We start from the raw sequence: 23315 nt of genomic DNA on the forward strand, positions 1-23315 counted from the left end.
ATCTGACATGCATCATTTCCCAGTTTTGTTCCCTCCTCTTCTCCTCATAATTTCCTATCCTATCTCCACTATCGCTCCCAATAAAACTACAAATTAATACTTTATGTAAAAAGCACTTCCTGACTCTCATGTGACTGGGTTCACATTACCCGTTTGCAAAGAACTCTTATTGTAACAAGTCAACAATTGGCACAGCGGCAGCATCAGTCAAAATGTGATACTATAGTCTCTAGCACAGAACATGGCCTACAACAGCCAAATCAATGGGAAATGTGTTCTTAATTAAATTACCCTATATATAATTAATACATTTAATTTTATAATATTTTTATATTACAACATTAGGTACTTATAAAAGATACAGAATAAAATGTTAAAGGAGCTGTATGTAAGAAATCTATTTCAATTAATCATAAAATGGCCCTGATGTGTCACTAGACATTAAGAAATCATGTTCATTTCAAAAACTTATATCACTGACAACAGTAGTACGGCTAGGATATTGTCATTTAAAAAGTGGACTTGCAGCCCTCAACTGATGTTGATGTTGTCATTTTGTGTTTTGGCCTGACGCGCCTCCCTCCACCTATCGACCAATCACGAAGTCAGTAGTGTTTCGGGATCCGGGTTGCCAGCTTTGCTCTAACCTACCCTAACTAGTCGGATAAAAATGTCTAACGTTACTAAATCAAAAAGACCTCGTTATAATTCAGAAATTCGCCGTGACAAAGTCCGAAATAAAACCAGAATTTGTATTGGAGATGCTTTTGAAAGATGGAGACGACTGAAAACGAAGAAGAATTTGAACACAGATGCCAACGTTGGTTATTTTCTCCTGAACAGGTAAGATTCTTCTATGCTTGGCTAACTTGTACTTGATGTCAATGGACATTTCATATATTCATGACAGTCGAACAAAGTTATGCATGTTCGTGCAACGTAATGTAACGTTAGCTCACGTGGACGTATGCTAACATTAGCAATGCATTATAGGAGCCCGTTTCTCTGTCATTATGTTGAGACGCTGATGAAAACAACATTAGCACGCCCATTATGGCAATTTGAAACGTAATTGAGACAGAAGCCTAACTTTACCTCAGAAAAAATGATTCGTCATTCGTTCTTCACGTGTATCGTGGACTAAGTTACACATGCTGCAAGTTGACCTGTATTTCACATCACATATTTTAGCGTTATGGACGTGTGCTGCAGGGTATTAAAAAAATACACCTGGCCACTTTCACTTCATGAATAGCTGTATCTTTGATATTGGTTACACACATAGATATCATATATGATATCTATGGTTACACATAGTGACATAGGCTTGTGCTTGTACTTACATTAATGACAGATTAACGTTACAAGTTAGACTAACAGCTACCGTTCTGTCTGTCACATACGAGCATAAGTTACATCTTTACGATTATACTGTCACATACGAGCATACATCTTTACGATTATATAGGCTACGAGCAGCATAAATCTTTACGATTATATTTAACTAATGACAATTAGTACATTTTTTAAATACATAATTACTTATCAAAATATCTATAGCATAAACATAATTAACAGAAAAAAACTTTCTGTGTACATCTCGTCGTCACTTGCCATTGGAAGCTCTCATTGAATCAGCCGTTTCTGCTGAATCCTGCAGCTTATCTGGCAACCTCGAGTCAGGGGGGAGGGGGAGGAGATACACCGTTCTACAGTATTTTTAAAGTGATTGCAGTACCAGTTTTGGCCACAATCCTACATACGGTTCCTTTAAGGCTGTTATTTGATTGCATTTTTAATGAAATTGAATTAAACAGTATGTAGATTAATTAATTAAGCACAAATGATTGCACATACCAGTATTTGTTGAGAAAAAAATAGAGTCAGTCAAACACTTCACATTATCGTAGCAGATGAAAGCATGAAAAGGCATTACAAAGAATGGCTTGGAAGTCAATATTTTCGTTGTTTTATTTGCATATTATTGAACAAAGCTTATCACTGGTCCACAGTATAAGAAAATCAATAACACATAAATTCATATGGTATATTCAAGACCCTGGAGCACTGATAGTAAATAAGGAGAAGTTAAATGGAATCTGGAAATAATCCAAGACAGAATAAAACTCAAGTCGCCTGTACGTAAATATTTGTAACTAAAAGGCTGTGCTACAGTAAACATACAAGTTAAAATGTTTGCATTTTACATAACATTACAATCATTAAAAGAATAATCCTGCTTTTCTGATGGAGAGGAAGCATCCCTCCATTGTGCAGGAGCAGTGTGAAGCTTTAGAGGATCTTTGTGTGCTGTGTACAACTATTCCACGATGGCTTCCAAAAATGTCATATAAATGGTTTCCACCTCCCACAAAATGTGGTTCTCCCAGAGGGGATGGTCAAAAACTACTAGAATAGCTTTACCCAGGGCTTTTTTGAGTCTATGTCCTCAATTTGTCCCCTTAGCCAAGTCCTTCAATGGCAAGTTCCACCTTACCACAAACAAATAGTGCACTTAATACCAATGTTGTATTAGGTTATGGTGCTACATTAAGCTGGAGTTATGACAGGCAGTCCTTCTCTGAACCACTGAAAAGAGTTTCACAAATGAAATATCTTACCTGTAAAAAAGTTAAGAAATTTCACACTTCTCTTTCAACTTTATAATGTCCTGCACTAACAATATAGTCACCTTGTAGGAAAATTAGGTATTACGTTCCAGATCTCCCAGTCTGAGCCTTTAAAGCCCTCTATCTAATTTCTACTCACCAATTTAAGATATTCCTCAGGAATGACAGAGTGTTCACACTGGCTCTGTGAAGAACTGCTTACCACATCCTCTCTGTGCCGCTAATCCGCTCAATCCGTCAGGCCTGTATCAAATCTTACTGATGTGCTCTTATGTTCCAATGCTTATTTTTTATATATCCTGCCAAACACACTATCTCTCCATTTCTCCTCTCTATCTCCTTAAAAAATATGGATATGTATTTTCCTGCAGACATGCCCTTGATCTACTGGGTTGACATGATAGTTGTTTTGAAATAAAGCTTCAAGGTTATGGGCCCTATTTTTGCTATTATAACGGTGGATTTTTCTGGCGCACGCCAGGAGCGGTTTACAGCCAAGGAGACCGAAGTTCTCGTCAGGGCCGTACAAGACAGAGAAGTTACATTGTATGGGGATGGGAGAAACCCACCCAAATAAGCTTAGGTTAAACAGGCGTATAATAATTTTGGTAAATGTGTAAGCTAGATTTATGCCTATTTTTTCACATCTTCATGGACACCACAATGATTTCCCTCATGTGGAATATTTTTCCTTTTAATTATGTATGGTTTGTCTTGTTAAAAAAAAAAAAAAAAAAGTTTACTTTACTGATGAGTAGATGTACGGCAAACACGATTGTATGGTGTATGTATGGGTATATGTATTTGTACGTCGTGTGAGTATGTTTCTGATATGAAGATATCCGATATAATACCTAATGTACATCTGACTGAAGTGTAATGTTTATATGAGAAAAAGTAAAAAAAATAAAAAAAAATAAAAAAAATAATAATAATTATGTATGGTTTGCAAAAATGGCAACTGCTGCGTCTGTGTGTAGATGAGAGGAGCAAAGTGTATGCACGTTGTGCACACGCTACATTATGGCCAAGCATGCACCCTTAAAATAGCATCTAAACACGCCACTGAACACGTGCCACTGACTTTAGACTAGGTTTTTCCTGGTCTGTGGCGGAATTGTTTTCTGGAACTGCAAAATAGCACCAGGGAACGTTTGTGCCGGAACACGCCTCTTCTTTTTGCTGAACCGCCCCCTGGAGCGCAAGTTCATTCCCTAATTTACCGATGTGCGTCTGTCGAGGGAAAAGTCCGCTGTGCATCGGGTGCAAAATAGGAATGATTCATGCGTTGGTGTACAAAGTCAATTGCGCTTGGTGCAAGATAGGGACCTATATGTGTAATGTTTTTGATGTTAAAATACTTTCTCATAATTCCAGTTTAGTATATAATGACATCTACAAGTAAACCACTTTGATTAGTTGATTTTCGCAAGAATGTATAGACAGTGGGGTGAAATAAACAGTGACGTTCAAAACACTTTCATGGCAATCAGTAACAGTTTTACAAATTGCTGAATTGGTGGCAAATTTATGAGTTTGCATTATTTCATTGATACATTTTCAAATGATCTGCTTACACTTCACTTGTGGTTAGATTTAGGAGTGGACCTTCGTGTTTGTTTGTTTTTTGTTTTTTTTTTTCTTCTAAAAAACATACATTTTTGTACAAATCAAAATGTAAAAAATTATCAGAATTGTCCATCAATTTGCCAAAAAAAAAAAAAAGTTATACTTCATCTTATTCTCTAAACACCTGCATTCTAATCACTATCCTTCTTTTCAGCGCAAACACACCTCATTCCTATGCAAATAATGCTTATAATAAAATGCACTTTATTTACAAAGAAAACATTGCAATATTACCACCCATGCATGCGTCCCAATAGGGCTGGGCGATATGGACCAAAAGTCATATCCCGATATATTTTGGCTGACTATCGATATACGATATATATGCCCATATTTTTTCCGCAAAGTGAGAGCAAATGTTCAAGTCAAAGTCAAAGCCAAATATGACATATCACAAGTAGTTTTATTGAAATCAGCTATTTCAGTGAACAGTTGCAAAATCAAATGAATAAATAATAAACAGGTTTCTTCACCTAAGTTAGGGCTGCACGATTATGACAAAAATCATAACTGCTGATTATTCCCTTCAAATTGTAATTGCGATTTATTAATTATGATTATCAAAGTTTACATTGAATATATATAAACAAATTTTGTGTAAACGTTATAATTTGCCTATATATATACACATACATACATACATACATAGATAGATAGATAGATAGATAGATAGATAGATAGATAGATAGATAGATAGATAGATAGATAGATAGATAGATAGATAGATAGATAGATAGATAGATAGATAGATAGATAGATAGATAGATAGATAGATAGATAGATAGATAGATAGATAGACAGACAGACAGATAGATAGATAGATAGATAGATAGATAGATAGATAGATAGATAGATAGATAGATAGATAGATAGATAGATAGGCAAATTATAACACGTTTACACAAAATTTGTTAACACACACAAGTACTTTTCCCCTTTACTTAATATAAATTGTAAGAATATGACTAATAGTAAAGACTAGTACTAATAAATAAACATTAGGCCTATGCTAAAGCTATTAAATAGCAGTCCCAAACTAGTTTTTGTTAATACAATGTTGGTATGAGCCACTACAGTCATTTAAAAATATATATATAAAAAAAAAAACACAAATAAAAATATAGTGGCTTTTTGGGGTTAAAGAGGCTACATGCGATTTTCTGAAATTTAAACTCGCGACTGACACCTGTGGCCAAAAAACGGAACTGCTCTTCCTTTCTGCTCGCTCTCGTAAGTGCACACTTCACAAGTCATCCGCTGCAAAGAAGACAACATTATGTTTACAGAGGTAAGAACAGTCAAATACATATATTGTTTGAGAAACTAAGTTTGTTTGCTGACTAGCGGTGGTGGCAGAGTGATCTGAAACGTTTAACATGAACGTGCTTGATGTCACATCCACAGACAGCGCGCGAAAAATCCGACCCGACAGAAAATAGGAAAAATAGGATACAGGCTTATAGGTGCACCCACTGTGAGCGGACAAGGTGTCAGTATGCTCATCAGGAGATGTTTGAGTCATAAATGGTAAAATAAAAAGACTATTTTTACGTTTATCTTGGGGAAAAAGTTGCATATAGCCTCTTTAACCCCCTGTGGTCGGCAAACGCGCGGGCGCGTTTTGCTCGATTTTTTTCACAAAGCAGCAACATAAACTTAAAATACTCCGTCATTTATGGTCATACAGACTTAAGAAATATGAAAAATTAACCCTCTGGGGTCTGAGGTGTTTTCTGGGCCTTGGAGGTGTGCTTATTTCTGTTACTTGTGACATTTTCATGGCTAAAGTCTAATTACACTGTATTCAGCACAAACTCTGCTACAATAATATATCAGCAGCATGTATGTAAAAGTTTGTTGTTTTGAGATAATGACATTTATGCGTGGTTTGTGAAAATACAAAAAAAAATTCTCACTGAAATAAGGTCATGAAACCCATACTGATTATTTCTTCACAAGACTTTTGAAAATTGTATGACGTAGCCTAGCATATTTGCTCCAAAACTATGTGAAAATCACCCTGACTGCTCATTCAGATAAGACAATATATTAATTTAAAAAATTTTACGACATGTTTTGTGTGAGAAAGCTTTATGCGGGAGCTCATTAATATGTAAGCTTTTCACACCTGAAAAAAACAAAGACACTCCCTAATGGCCCTATTAGGAGCTATCAGGCCCTATCATTCTGAGCAACCTTGCACAAAGAATGAGGAGATTTAAAAAAGAATGGCTTTTAGATTTTTTTTATTTATTTACAACACAACATAATCCAAAGATACAAAACAAAATAAATGTAGTGTCGATGCCCACTCCTCAGTGCCCATCACTACACACAAGCACAGCCCTACACTTAGGGCTCGCGCACATAAAATCGACTCAGGTCGATTGCGCTTCCAACATAGTGAAAGTGCCCACTTCCGAGTGCCCACGAACACTATGTCTAACAGATCACGGCTCTCTGTAAAAACGAGACCTGTGAGCGCGCACTCTGCTCAGGCAGACAGCGCGCCCAAAGCAGTAAATGTGCCCGCTCACAGCCCACATCTACACGCACACATGAGTCCCACGAGACTTTCTCAGTCCTCCCTCACTCAGTTAAGCACTGTAGTAAGGTCGAGGACGAGCGTTCCGCCCGATGTATTAAGCGCGCGCCCCGCCTCAAAAGCCACAGGCATAACGCCTATGTTTTTGAGCCCCGAAGCGCCTCTGTCGCACGGCGAACAGAACGCGCTCTGTATCCGGCCCTTAGCCAACCATGCAGAAGCGTGGGCAGCACTTCCAGGGGTTTCGGACTGGGTGCTAGGCATTATAAGAGAGGCTTCTCGCTACAGTTTTGTCGACGCCCCTCCCCGCTTCACAGCGCGCGTCGAAACTACGGTGTCGTTGGAAGTAGCACACCTACTTCGCGCCGAAATATCAAAACTGATAAGCAAAGGGGCGATAGAGCGTATACCCCGAGCTCAAAGCGAAGGGGGGCTATACAGCAGATACTTTCTAGTCCCCAAAAAGGACGGCGGTATCAGACCCATACTGGATCTAAGACGGCTGAACAGAGTATTAGTGAAACGCAGTTTCAAAATGCTCACGACCAGGAAAATCCTCGCGCATGTTCGCCGAGAAGACTGGTTCATGTCGATAGATCTGAAGGACGCGTATTTTCAAATACAGATAGGGTCACATCACAGGCGATACTTGAGATTCGCCTTCGAGGGTCAGACATACCAGTATACAGTCCTGCCCTTCGGCTTGTCCCTGGCACCTCGTACATTTACGAAATGCATGGACACAGCGCTCGCTCCTCTCAGACTCAGAGGCATGCGAGTGCTGAACTATTTGGACGACTGGCTGATCCTAGCTCAATCACGATCACAGCTCGTGGAGCACAGAACCATTTTGCTCGATCACCTCGAGAATCTTGGTATCACGGTCAATTGTACAAAGAGTTCACTGAACCCCAGTCAAACGATTTCTTTTCTGGGTACCGTTCTGGACTCACAGTCTATGACAGCGCGGCTGTCGCCACAGCGCGTGCTGCACATTCACCGCGCGGCGAGATCTTTCCGCTGCGGCGCGTCCACTCCGCTCAGGAAGTTTCAAAGGATGCTAGGTCTCATGGCCTCAGCACCACCAGTTCTCCAGCTGGGCTTGCTCCGCATGCGCCCGCTGCAGTTCTGGTTGAAAGCGCGAGTACCGCGCGGAGCGTGGGTGTCTGGTCGGTTACGCCTCAAGGTCAATCAGAACTGTGTGACAGCCCTGATACCTTGGCTGGCGGACGACTGGTACCGATCAGGTGTAAGCCTGGGGGCTTCCTCGGGAGTGAGGATGGTGTCGACAGACGCATCCACCTCGGGATGGGGAGCGCTGCTCGAGGGCAGACCGTTCTTCGGCCTGTGGTCAGAACAAGGAAAGCTCCAACACATCAACTGCCTAGAAATGCTGGCAGTGCACAACGCGCTGACGCGTTTTTGTCCCCGAATCAAGGACCAACACGTCGTAGTCAGTTCGGACAACACGGCAGTGGTGTCCTACATAATCGCCAGGGCGGTCTGAAATCCACATCCCTGTACAGGTTGGCGAAACGCCTCCTAATATGGGCTCAGCACAACTTACACTCGCTGAGAGCAGTGCACGTACCTGGTACGTTTTTACAAAACGCAGTACGAGAGGACTCTCGTAAGAGAACGTACTCGGTTACTTTCGTAACCTCGGTTCTCTCTAGAAGAGGGAACGAGTACTGCGTTCTCTGCCGTGCGCGCGGTTCACTCTGGTTCGCTTCGGCGATCAAAATCAAGTGAATCAGCTTTCTCGAGCTCCTTTTATAGAGGTTAGCCACGCCCGTCTCGGCGGGAAGTGGCGAGGAGGGCGCGAAGCCACTTAGAAAACTTAGAAAACCCAGCACAATAGCAACTACCAGGCAGTGACATAAGTGTAGTTTTCTTTATCAGCCAATAGCGGGAGTTTGAGGTGGGACAACCTGTTATTGAAAAAAATGACAGTCTGGACATTTTCATTCACAATCATTAGTGCAGCTTGCCAAGGCAAGGTTTATCAAAAAATCTAAAAAGTATTGAACCTTAGTGCATAATGCACCGTTAGCGCTATAAGCATGTTTTTATTTGAGCGACAAAGTCAAGAATATGACTACTTGATGTGCCTTAATAATTAAATGAAAGTGGCTATGTTTAATTAAAGTTGATTTGTTTATCAAGTAATTCATGCAAATGCATCAAATTGAAATGATAATGACTGCATATATTGTAGATGTCCACAGCAGCATGCTTGTGTGTTTTATTTTACACAAATGTTTTAGGATACATGTAATTGTACCAGCACATGGGAATGTTTTCCGCACGTGTGACAATCATAAATACCATGTGTTATCTACTTTACAAGTGTGTGTGTCTGTTTTCCAGTATGTCTTTCACTGTTTCCTAAGCCCATAAATTAGGGAACCACACTTTCTTTATGAGGTTCATCTAGCTCCCAGAGTACATTCTAATCAGAGTATTGATCTGAGCTGCAGAAGCTCAAGTGGAGAGCGATTCTAATCCCCAGGCTTAATTTACTCCCAAAGAGACACTCTCAAGGTTATCCACAACAACCACAAAAGAAGAGAGGACAGGTGATAAGAGAAAATAATGAGGAAATGATTGCATATTTCACATCTTAACTGATGTTTGTTGCAAAATGAGCAACAATCCTATAGACATATTATGAGCATAAAATAGATAGAGCCAAAAGATTTAAACCACTAGTGCTGCTTGCTACTGCACAGTTTGCTGTCATAATGCAAAGGTGATTGCGAGGGACCAGCCATTGTTGTGCAGTTTCTAGGTGCTTGCAGAATGTTAGTCCTGCTAGACATTAGTGCTGCTTTTGACACTACATGTCATAATATCCTTATGTATAGGTTGCCTGTTTGGTTGGGCATCTCTGGTGTTGTGTTTGGATGGATTAAATCCTATCTCACTGATCATTTTAAATTTGCTTGTAGGGGAAAAATCAAATCCGAGCCAACATCAGTTCAACAGGGTGTCCCACAGGGGACAACACTTGGACCCATTTTGTTGTGCATTGATATGTTGCCTCTTGGTGGCATTATTAGAAAGTATGGTCTGGGGTTCCATTGCTATGCTGATGATACTCAGATCTATGTCAGCACATACTCTGATCCTAATCTTGGACTTACATCTTTTACTACCTGTCCGGAAGAAATAACAGTGTGGATGCATGACAATTATCTTAAACTTAACAAATCTAAACCCAAACTTCTACTTGTTGGTATGCTGACAGCTTTGCATAAATGCAATAATATCAGTTTGTTTACTGATTCTGACCTTGGTGATATTTTTGATTCGCATGCAAATCCATATTAAAATGGTCTCGAAATCTGATTTTTTCAATCTCAGAAATATTGCCAGACTACAATCTTCTCTTTCTCTGCCTGATGCAGAAAGGCTTATACATGCCTTTATTACATCGAGGCTTCGTTCTTCATTAACCGCCTTGGTTTCCAGTACAGGTACATATTGATTTTTAAAATCCTGATTTTAACATATAAGGCTCTTCATGGGACAGCTCCGGCATACCTTTGTAATTTAGTTGCTCCTTACACATCAACTCGCTCTCTCCTCTCTTCTGACTCCTTTACTAGCACCCTACTTTTAAATTGAAGTCTATGAGTGGACAGGCTTTTTCTGTTTAAGCTCCATGGTTGTGTAATAAACTTCCCTTGGCTAATAGAAATTCCCCAACACTGGACTCTTTTCTTTTCTGTAAAACTTCTTGAGTGTATTATTGTACTTTTGTTATTTCTGTTTTATTTAAATTTTTGTAAGGGGTTCAGTCGCGTAGGGCAGTAACCCAATTGTAATTGTTAAAATTTCCAAGGATCGGCATTCTCACCTAAAACTGATCTGGCAGACCAAACCGTAAGTCATAGAGACTTGAAACTTTGTGGGCTGGTAGTACTCACACAGTCACAATACTCTACAACGTCAACCCGCACCGATGGGCATGACAGGAATGCTACAGCGGTGAAAAGTGTGAAATATCTCATAATTCCTAAACCGTTAAGCGTAGGCTCAATTATTTTATATTGTTGGAATCCTTGGCTCAAGGAGGACAAAATGCATGTCTCCAACTTTTCGGGTATTTTTGATATATATATATTTTTTTTTTTACTTTTGCGAACTAGTCCTAGGTATTTGGCCCGATCGGAACAAGATTCTCTGGAGTCTGATTGTAAATAATTATCCAAAAAAAGTTTACATTTCGATTCACGGCCTCTAAGGGCTGTTAAAGTGTTAAAAGTGGGAGGAGCCACTTTTGCTAAAATGGCAATAACTCGTGAACGGAAAGATATATTCTCACCAAACTCGGCACACCCATGTAAGAGCTCATTCTGTGGTCGTGTGAAAAATGTGGCGACTGGCCACTTGGTGGCGCTATAACATTTAAAAAACATAAAAATGGCTATAACTACGCAACCCTGATTCTGATGTTGGCATGTGGTGTCTATGTCCAAGGTGCCAAGACTGACTTTGAGGACATTCTCGTATCTCGAAAAACAGCGGCCAATGAAGTTTGAGCAGCTATCAGACAAGATTAACGGAGGCCGATCGGAACAAAACTCGCTGGGCCTGTGAGAAATTCGAAAGAAATCGGCCAACTTTTCTTTGCGTTTTTCATGTGTGTAAAGGATTGTGTGCCACAAATTTTTGGCACACACCCAAGACATTCATACCGCATGGTAGAACTCCTTAATCTGATTAACGTTGCCTCTAGGACCACAGTCGCCAATCGAATCGTTTGCTAAATATTGGAGATTATTTCAAAAACCAACTTTCGCGAACTAGTCCTAGGTTTTTGGCCCAACCTCGATAAAACCCCTGCGTCCACCCAAAAGCCTGTCATTCTTAAACAAAAACTCGAAACTTCACAAAAAATAGGTGAGAACATGCAACATTCATATGCAACAAGTATACAAACTTTAGGAAACATAATACCATTTTATGCTTGTGCTTAAAGGCCTTAAAACGCTTGAACCCCAATAATTGCTGCCAGCAGCTTTATTTCTTATTGTTTTGTGTACTTTATTCTCTGTGAAGCGCTTTGTGTTTGAGAAAAGCGCAATATAATTAAATGTATCATCATCACTGCTAAGGCAAATGCTAACTAAGTATTTGAAGGTTGAGCACGTGAGCACACTGACCACTGATACAGCATGAACCAATCAGCTGTGCCCTATAGATAACGATGTTATTGCAAGCAGGTTGATTTAAGGACCTATTAGCCTGCGCCATCTAGATTTTCATGACAGAACTTTGTATTTCACACATAAAACATGGAATGATGTGAAATACCCATTTAAATAAAATGTATAATGTTATACTATACTTTTCCAGAGTCATATCCAATACCACTGGGTGTTCTCCACAAGAACTGCTCTATGATATTCTGCTCCCTTGACATGGCTTGATTCCCTCCCTCCTTAAATGTAAGAACCGTGAGTACCGTCCACCAGGAAAAAAAAAAATCTACACTTGTTTATAAAAAAAAAAAGTAACAGAAAACCTCTTATGTGGGTTGCATGATGTAAGGTATAATTTGTCCCTCAGTATTGCATAACAATTCAAATGGCTTACTTGTTGTCTCTAAACTTTAAACTGGGATAGGAGAAAGTTTTTTTTTTTTTTTTTGCATTGAAAAAATTACACACCTCACATGTCATTGAGGACATAGTGTCTTACTTGGGTAGTCTTTTGGGTGCAATTTCTCTGACCAGTTCCCGTAGAAGGTGACTCTGTATTTGGCAGTTCCACAGGCACAGCAGTCCAGCAGGGGTTTGTCTGTGGTTTCTCCATACAGCGGTTCTAAAGGACAAGAGAGAGTGGCTGGATTGTTATTTATATCCAAATGTACAGCATGTAAAATTTTATTATTTATTTATTATAAATAATAAATAATGTATAATTTATGTATTATTTATTTTATCTATACAATTATTATATCTACAAAATTATAATTATATCTAATTATTTATATATAAACTGCACAACAGGCTTAATCACACAAACTTTTGTTGTGTCACTAGATAGGCATCATGCAATGTCAATCATACAATGTTTTTCATCCCAGTACCAGAGGCTTTTGACTTTATACTGACAGCTAATGGTCTGGCTGCAAGAAGTTTATTAACTGCACACTGCACACACTCTCTATCCTGCAATGGATGCATGTTGGCTGAAGGCATTTGGTGGCTGTGAGAATTGTACTGTTTGTTTACAGTTGGAATAATGATGCTGGAATATAATTAGGGGTGTGACGATAACCGCATCACCGCAATATCGCGTTAATGAGATGCCTACCGCGGTGTGAGGTCATCACCGCACTTTTTTTTTTTTTTTTTTTTGCTGAAAGTTACAGGAGTGCATATTGTGTGTGATATGAACTATAAACACATTAATATTTGATTATAATTTACTGTATTCCGCGAGTCCTATGTTCAAGAGCTTCTGGAGAAAAAAAAAAAAAAAAAAAACGCTTCCTGCGCAAGGGAGGGACAGTCCATTAAACATGGGGCATTTATTTTTTGTGTGTGTCTGATTATTATTAATTAACTGCTAGGTTTCAGTTTGTGATGTTTACAGATAATGTTCAATTAAATACACACAAACATAGGCATAAAAGACAAAAGCATAAAGTAAACAGTTGGAGTTAGATTTTAATTGCAAGTAGCGAAACTTCTCTTATGTGGTATAGGCAATAACAGTCATGACGGCGCTAGCCGAATTACATTATTCATAAAATGGCCACGAATCTAGTGTCTAAATAAGCCAAATACTGTGTCGCCTATTTGGGCAGTATGCCGTATTTGTCGCAAGGCAGTATGCCGTATTTGTCGCACAAAAGTATGTCTTGCGAGGAAATACAACTAATTTAAGATCACATCTTAGAATTAACTATCCTGTGGCGTTTGCCGGACTTGGGTGCAGCACACCTACCTTTGGTCGGCGACACACTGGCTGCGTGGCGTGTCCGTTTTTATTTCAGCCCCCATGTTAGAGCTTGCACACTGTCTGCGTGAGACGCGCGGAAAATGCGTGCATGCTAGAAATAGAACTGACGCCTATATTTCACGCGACACGTTGGAAGCGTTTCCAGGCAAAATAGAATAGGAAAAGATGTTCATATGTAATTTTGACACAAATACATATTAATAAATGACATTTTGATGTTTGAAAGTCAATAGGTTTTGACATAAATGCATATAGGCCTAAATGTAATTAAAAAAATATTATCGATTTTCAAGTATTGCACTTAAAAGTATAGACCTTCCACAACTCTACCCATATGTCGAATATATCTCCAATGAGGCTTATCATAACTTTTCTGGTGTGCAAAGACATAGAAAACGCTAAGCTCACGCCACACAACCAGTGTGTCGCCGAGGAAACGTTAAGCCTACAACCTCAGGCCAGCAGGGACAGTTGGGAGTCTCCTAGGCCTTTGCGAGAGGTGCAAAGTACCAAAGAGGCATTTATTTAATATAATTGTTTCATAAAGAATACTGCATTATAATTATTCATTTCCATTGTCATTTACAAGCTACATGTGTTCTCGATCGCGTCTGTAGTGTGTGACGCGGCCGCAGGTGATGTTTTATCTTATCTCGGTTAACCGCCAAACCGCGAGATTTGTTGCTTCTTCACTGTGGTAAGAAAAAAATCCCATACCGTCACAGCCCTAAATATAATCCCCTGTAACAATCAGGCCTGCGACATAACCAAAGCTCAGATAGAATGTTGGCCATGCTATATAACAGCTATATGAGGAGACAAACTGGGGGAGAAGAGAGAAAAAAGGAAAAGCACTATACACTGTGAAAAAACATATCATAGAATAACTGCCTGTAATATGCTAAACCATCTATCTGAGAGTAATGAATAACTCACCTTTCTCACACATGCGCTTCGTGAGCGAGCCCTCATCCTGGAATGAGATGATCTTCCTCTGAACAATACTAGCCCTAGAGATAGAGAGAACACGGTAATGAAGGGGAATCAAGAAAAGAAAAGAAAAGAAAAAGAAAAGAAAACAAAATCAGCGCTTTGAAAAGGCAGCAATCATGAACCCCCATGGAGTGATTGTAATCCATAAAAAGAGGCACATGCAATACGAATGGCAGTACATCACTAAAGGGAGCTGTGCCCTGGATATCACAAGCCAGCAGATGTGAAGCATATTTATGCATTTCTGCTGGAACTAATAATGCAAAAGAAAAAGTTACATTCTAATTACATTCACAATACAAGTTTCCCTTTTAGCACTATATACGCTGATGTACTGTACAACAGGAGAAAAAAAACAAACATGTCTATATGGATCTAAATGTGGGCCAATAACTGGTCTCAAGTTGGATTTTGGATGTTGGTGTGCTGGTCATCCCACCAGACATTTAACTGGAAAAGCTTGCTGAATCATCTTCACCAGAATTATCATTTTGGTCAACCAGAGCATTGCTAGTAAACAGGATAACTATGCTGGCCAGAAGCTAAACCATAACTTGTCAGTGTTGGTTGCAGCAGAGATGAAACAGGATCTAAGTGCAGCAGTCTTTATTTATAAATAAACTCCAAACTTCACAAAACAGAATATCAAGCTGGGTGCACACTGTGCGATTTTGGCCACGATTTGGCCGTCTGAGACAAAATGCAATTCCTAAAAGATTCCTCTGATCCTAGGCTAAAATCTGAGGGATTTGATCCTTAGTTTGACGTTCACCGACAGCTGATTAATGACCGATTAATACAGACACAGGAAACATGAACTGAACACAGTGAAAACTAATCTAGAAATAGATGAACAGAAAAAATAGATGAACAGAAAAAAAGTCTAAACGTGAACAAACACAAAATTTGACATCATTACACCAGCTTGGATTATGGCAATTTAATGTTGGTCAAATATGGTCTTCTTTCAGCTAGAGTGAATAGCTGATTTAAAGATGCAAATGAACCTGCGAGCACAGTCCAAGAATACAGAGTATGTAAACGAGAGAAATAGTGAGACTCTGGTCAAGTAGTTGTAATTAAATCGGATAAGTGATCATGAACATAACTTAAACTCTGGGTTCCAAAACAGTTGGTGAAGCCTGTTTACATGGTGCAAACTCAGATACTTGTGGCAGCCATGGAGGCCTTTATACAGCCTGGAAAAATCTCAGAGTAAACAAAAAGCCCTTCCTCCTCACACACTGAAGCTCTCATCTGAGGAACAGGCCTGGCATTATTGTACTGAGAGCTGGGGCCAGTCCAGGTGGTCCTCATCCAAATGACAAGGAATATTTATGAACCGGTAGTTTTCACTGACTGGACTTGTCATTATCCATTGAAAGATGAACAGCTCAACTATAATGAACAGCTCAACTATAATGATTATGAGATTTAAAAATATGAACTCTCCTATACTCACTGAATATACATTAAACCTCATATTGTATTTGGGGTCTGTTCAGACCCCATTTGATATTTCCCTCATAAAAAAAAAAAAACATCTCACTGGCATGAGATTTTGTGACTTTTGTTACATCATCTATGCACACGCACGCACGCACGGTTTCGCTATCTTTGTGGGGACTCTCCATAGACTGATTTTTATATTGTACAAACTGTATTTTCTGTTCCCTAACCCTTAACCCTACCCATCACAGAAAACATTCTGCATATTTACATTTTCAAAAAAAGTATGTTAGTATGTTTATTAATCAATTTCCCACAATGTAGGTGATCTCAGGTTTTACTATGGGGACATTTGTTCCACACAATGTAATATAAACCTGTGTACACACAAACTGGGCTTGATTCGGTTGTTATTAAGTGTAGTGTCAGTTCTGGCAGGTCACGTTAGTCAAGCTTGCATCAGCTGACACTCAGTCTACCAATAGGAATACGATGCCTATCACTGTATCTGCTCCCTTTTACTTAAACTCATTACTTCAGACTTATGTGACATCCAGAAACTTGCGCTCTGCAAGCGAACGACGTCTTGTGGTGCCATCTCAAAGAGGCACAAAATCTCTTTCTCTGACCTTTTCCATGACTGTTCCCTGCTGGTGGAATGATCTGCCTAACTCAACCAGAGCTGCTAAGTCCGTAGCCACTTTCAAGAAATGGCTGAAGACACATCTTTTTCGACAGCACTTGATCCAGTAATACTAACACTTTCTCTTCTATTCTATTCTATTCTATTATAAAAAATAAATAAATAAATAACATGTACTGCATTAGATTAAACTGAGAAGGGTCATACCACTTGCATATTGTTGTCCTACTGTTAGTTTAACTGCTTCTATTGTTCTCATTTGTAAGTTGCTTTGGATAAAAGTGCCTGCTAAATGAATAAATGTAAATGTAAATGTACTGTATACATATATAAGCTCCTTCAGTATAATCAGCAGCTACTGCGTTTCTCAGGAGCTAATTACCCTTCTCCATCCCCAGCTCCTCCTCTCATCAGTCATTATGGCATTCTGATTCGCTCGATGGTGTTTTAAGCCCCCAATGGCTCCTTAGAGGCAGCTAACCCTACCCTCAACCTTAAACCTACCCATCCCATCGCTGCCTGGAAGGCGCTGTTGGGGGCTTAAAACACCAAACACCTTCTGATTCCCCTTGAATCAGAATAAAGTCTCAAATTATATTGTACTTTAAAATCTTGAATTAATGATATCTGCAATAGATTCATGAAATTAAGGTATGGTACTAGAGCAAAAATCCAATGTGGAACAAACATGCTCACTGACACACACACACACACACACACAAACACACACACACACACACACACACACACACACACACACACACACTGACTGCAATAGACAGCATTTGTATAGAATTTGGCAAACAAAATCAGAAATGTAGAACAAATAATGATATGAAGGGGTGACACACACAATCATACACTTTCACATGCACATGCACAAACACAATTCCTGTTAAGTTCTGCTTTTTGCTAATAGTTTTAAAAATGTACATTTATTTTAATAATTTCTTATTCTAAAGTAAATTATTGCTTTTACATTTGGTTTATTGAAATAAATAATTTGTGAATACAATCTAACTCCTAAGTTATTTTAGTGGCATTTTAGTTATTTTTTTGCAAATTAATGTGGCATTACAAAAAAATATAGCGCACACATAAAGCTTGCGAAAAAGCGCTGGCAAAAGTAGTGATTATGAATGTTTTGAAAAATAGAAAGGTGACATTTTAATTGTTTATTAATAAACTAGTGTTTTCTGAATCAATGTCGGCTGCAAAGATGAAGTTGACGATGCTGACTCGTCATCTCCGCATAGTGATCTCACCTTTAGAGAGATTGTGCCTTTCATACAGATTACATAATCAAAGAGTATTTGTTTTAGATTTGAATTGGTTAATTTAAAAGTAGACATTATAGGCATTCTATAGATATATTTATATCTATATCTGTGAGGCAAGTAGCCTATACACGGAGTTTCTGTTCATTTATGTAACACACTGAAGTTCAGGAAGAATGGTGTATTACTCTTATCTTTATGACCAAAAATGACGGAATATTTTAAGTAAAAAAAATGCAAGTGATTGTGCCGGCACTTCCATGTCATGGAGTAAGCATGCTATACCAAACTCTGCATGAACACTTGGCTATGTGCCTAATAATAGAGCACATTTATCTAGGTTAATGTTAGAGCAAACCACCATGTAAAGTTGCTATTACTTGCATATCATAAATGATGAGCCATATCTGAGGTTGATGGACAATAGGTGAACATTTGGATTTCCTGCCTGACATACTTATATATATATATTTATTATTATTATTATTTTTTTGCAAAATGCCTTTCTTTTCTTTTTTCTTCCCCTCTTTTTTAACCCCTGACATGTATGGTTATATACTCTTGTATATAAATTATGTTTTGTTCTTATTAAAATTAAATAAAAACAAAGTATGGACAAAGACATCCAAAATGTTGGTAATAAATAAATAAATAAATAAATAAATAAATAAATAAATAAAAGTCACACAAAATGGGGGGAATGCAGATAGAGACATTCTGACAGATTAAACATGAAGATAATTAACACACCATTGCAGCAGTATATTGTTTATCTGTGTTCTTTGAGCCATCTCACGTATTTTCATAAGGCTAATGTACTTTATTTTATAATGCAATGTCAATCAATATAGACTTTAACACTGTATATAATGCTATAAAATAATACAATATCTGCCTCATTCTGTGTTAAGAAGCCACATCAGTTCACAGAAGAAAGTTATTTCAAACTGGTTATTAAGTGTAATTGTTCCTTTTGTTTGCAATTTTGTGATTCTAAAAAAAAAAAAAAAAAAAAAAAAAAAAAGTAAGATTAATTTGACTGGTAGCGTTGTTTTTCTTTTTATCTTTTTTTTTCAAGATTTCTATAGATATTGCGATATATTGTGATTCTGAATGCTTCTGGCCAATTATGTATCGAAATCGTATTAGATTTTTGCTGATATTGTGACAGCCCTAATTCAGACCCCTTCATTTTTTCATATTTTGTTGCATCCTTATGTTTGAATGCTTTAAATCATTATTCTTTTTTTTTTCTACACTATAATGACAAAGCATTATAGTAAATAAATAAAAACCTTTCAAAAACAGATGTGTTATAACTTTGCAAATGTATTACAAAGTAAAAATGGAAATTTCACAGGGCAGCTCAGTGGGTAGCAGAGTCGCCTTATATGTAAGAAGTTTGTAACTACCACAACTCTTCCTAGACATTGTGGCCAGACCAAACCGATGGTCACTCTGGCTGAACTCAAGAGATGATGTGTGGAGATGGGCTTTATGGCAGAGTAGCCAGATGAAAATAAAAGCACGCTCGGAAGTTGCAGAAAAAAACACCTAAAGGACTGTAAGAAACAATATTATCTGGTCAGATGAACCTTAATTCCTAGCGTCATGTCTAGAGGAAACCAAGCACCGTTCATCACCTTTGCAATACCATCCCAACAGTGAAGCTGCTGCTGGTAACATCAAGGGTCTGAATAGTTACATTGATGTGAAATCTCAGTCCTTTCTTTTTAATACATTTGCAAAGTTATCACAAATCTGTTTTTTTTTTTTTTTTTTTGCTTTGTCATTAAGTTGAATGGAGTGCGTAAAAAAATAAGTTTTTGATTTTGTGGCAAATTTAAATAGATGAGTAAAAACAGAGAAGTTGTTTGAGTTCTCTTCGATTATTTCAGTTATCTAATTGAATTGTGTTGTGCTACAGGTAGCCATGACCAGAGTAAGTCTTCCCTCAACCACATTATCTTTGATGATGTGTGGAGCAAACTGACAGATCTTCTATTTACCGATTCAATCTCTTTATCTGTTTATTTTGATTGCTTTGCTTTTGAGTCAGACAGCAGAGAGTTGAGGAACATATCCCAATTCTAACTGTACCCCTTCCACAGAGCATGTCTTTTGATGTTCAAATGAAACATACACCACTGACTCAATCACTATTCACCATCAGAAACGTTAATTTAGAGGGATGGTGGGTGAAAAACATGGGTCGGAATGAGAAAGATACGGAAGGACCCTAAAACACTCAAACCCACCCACACCGCCTTTTATGTTAAGGTGCTGATGGTACCACTCTAATTGTCCATGCTCTAATTCAATCTCACCCCAATTTCACATATCTGAAGAAGAGCGGCTTTGGCAGAAAGCCTCCTCACTTTCAGGGCAGGCCAGGCAATCAGCCGTGGTAATGGTTATTTAACATCCAATTTAAATTCTATCAATGAGATGTTATTAAGGGCAGACTCACTTTCCTGCTTTTGCACTGCTGATGCTAATCACCTCTTTCCCAATGTGTGTGTCTGTGAGAAAGATCTTCTCAGGCCAGTGCTCAAGGCTATGCAATGCAAATTCAATGGCCTGCATAATCCCAGAAAACCACCATCAGTGAGATTTGTGCCACTGACAGACAGTATGCAGGTTGCATTTGTTTTTGTACACTGTGATCCTGGAAACTAATAAAAAAATGTGGCATAAAATTATAATGTAATTATTTAACCTTGTGGCTGTTAAACTGGATTATTCGTCTTGGCTTTTAGCAAAATTGCTTTTTGCGCAAGGTCTGTAATGAGCCTCCACTTGAAAACAAAAACACTTATATTTCATTCGGTGCTTCACCTTGCTTTTACTTCACACATGTATAAGGGAAAAATCAGTGTTTGAGAGCAGCTTGAACATAAATTGCTTTTATTTATGTTGTTTGTGCAACAGTCTGACCTAAATAAGGGCATTAGCTGATTTCACAGATGTCATATTTTTATTTTAAGTTGCACCCATAAGAAAGAGAAATAACAAGAGAAATTTGTTCCTCATAACCTGCAACTTATAGAAAAGAAAATTACAACTTTTGGTGACGTCTCTTGCTTCTGATATTTTTTGTCTCAGGTGATCCAACCACTAAATACAGTGTAAATGGAGGTCAAAACATTTAGCCAGCCCATTTTTTCGAGCTTTCTTATTTTATTTAATAATATTTTATTTTACCCTTCATCAACATGCAGTGGTGAAGTGAGCAATGTTTGCAGCAACAAAATCAAAGACCATTTCTTTAGAATCCTTTCACAGGAGACACAGTGATACATGTTACATCCAGGTTTACTCAGCTCTCCCAAAGGTCCTTAAATCAGGTGTACATAAGGCCAATGTCAAACCGTGCTCAGCATTGTGTGTGTGTGTGTGTGTCCACTGCTCACTTTACTGGCAAGTGGGACTGATGTACTTTAAGCAGAAAGATACCGTAAATGTATACCTCATTTCTGCTTGCTTCCATCAGAAATTAACTCCTGTGTTCTTCGGAACCTTTGCAGTTCATTCGCGGCAGATAGACGGAAATGCAATTCTATGTTGACGCTAAAAAAACAAAACCAAAGGGGGGTGCAATCGAACTTTGATATAGACCGAGCAAAAGGGTGTGAAAGCACCATTAAAGTGAATATGAAACAACATTTACATCCCATTTTATCTCCATAATGTGGCATTTTCCAAGAAAAATATTAAATTATACAAAATGCAGTGCCACTTGATTTTATGATTTAGGAATTAATTGAAAAGTGGCTATACCATACCTATCGTAATGGAATACTCTGTTCCAGAAACACTTCAAGCACATGTTAGTTAAAACTTAAGCACTATTGATGAGTAAAATTTAATCCGCAAGTGATAAAATCAGCATTATGATAAAAGTTTTCCTATTACAATAATTAATAATCGTAAACATTAAGACCAGGGATTCATGTTAATTGATTTCAGGGTTTCTTAAACCTTCTTCTACAATAGATTAGCTGTTTAGGAAAATGTTTTCTTAGGACTATCTGTCATAGAAATTAGTGATCATTATACAAAAATTGTGTTTTCAACCACACAATGTTTATTTTAGGTTTCAGACATTTAAAGGGGACCTTTTATGCAAATTTTACTTTTACATGGTGTTTGAACACAAATAGGGGCTTTTGCACCGGATAGTTCTAGGAACTTAGTTCTAGGAACTAGCCATCAGGGTGGTTCCCAGAGAACTAATAGTTCCCCTAGGAACGTTTTCCAGTTGCATTCGCACCACCAGTAGGAACTTTGAAGTGACGTAAGCCGCGCTCGTTGCTGTGACTTTTATTTTGACGGCGCGGCTGATCTTTAATTTGATGGCGCTGAGAACACCAGAGCCTGAGCAAACAAAAAGTGCTTGCATTCTCCTTGTTAATTAGTTTACGATCTGTCTAACAGTCCTGTCTAATACATTATTAGATAGAACTGACATATATAGAAAGTAAACAGTATATGAAAAGTTATTAGCGTATGCCATGCGGTTGATGTCCAGTGTCACTAGCCGAGCAGAAATACATGATCATGTTTAGCTTTGTCCCCTCAAAGCTGTGTTGGATTTTCTCCTCAGCGTAAAGGTTAAGAGGCTCATCTATCACTGTTTTCCATGTTTGTAGTTATAATCTATGTGTTTACATAGCTTTTTAAAAAAATGGCGGGTTCTGGTGTTTCGCATGCGGCCAATCCGCGAACACTAACGTCACTGATAGTTCCTATTGTGCTGGTTTAGACCCTATTCCCCAGTAGGAGCTAAATTAGTTCCTCCAAAGAGTTCCTAGAACTAAAATCGTTCCTAGTTCCTGCAGTGCGAATGCGCAGACATCCGGGTACTTTCGCCAATAGTTCTAGGAACTATGAAAAGGTTCCTCCGGTGCGAAAGCCCCTAATGTGTGTCGGCAATAGGGTTGGGTACCAAAACCCGTGTCAATATGGAACAGGTACCTAAGTAACTTGTATGTAACTGGAACGAATCAAAACACAGATTTTGGTGCCACTTAAATGCCTCAGCTGTCTGTTGAAATATTTGCCCTCTGGTTCTCCGAAATGGACGTAAGAAGCATCATCACCGCATGTGATCGCTAGTTACCCCTTTGTTGCGTACAATCGATCACACCGCTGGGATTAGAAAGTTCAGA

The 23315-nt window shown here is 38.4% G+C and overlaps 1 protein-coding gene across 1 annotated transcript in view; it reads right to left on the reverse strand.

Annotated features, from left to right (window-relative positions):
* The window catches only part of spon1a (spondin 1a), a gene marked incomplete at both ends in the record, with an annotated part of 422542 nt that overhangs the window by 330060 nt on the left and 69167 nt on the right, over nucleotides 1-23315 (reverse strand). The window contains 2 exons of the mRNA XM_081371883.1: nucleotides 12514-12636; nucleotides 14719-14792. Coding sequence (XP_081228009.1) covers nucleotides 12514-12636; nucleotides 14719-14792 — 197 coding nt within the window. The remainder of the gene's footprint in view (nucleotides 1-12513; nucleotides 12637-14718; nucleotides 14793-23315) is intronic.

The sequence above is a fragment of the Scardinius erythrophthalmus genome (genome assembly GCF_964197995.2).
Source record: "Scardinius erythrophthalmus genome assembly, chromosome: 8".
Lineage (NCBI taxonomy): Eukaryota > Metazoa > Chordata > Actinopteri > Cypriniformes > Leuciscidae > Scardinius > Scardinius erythrophthalmus.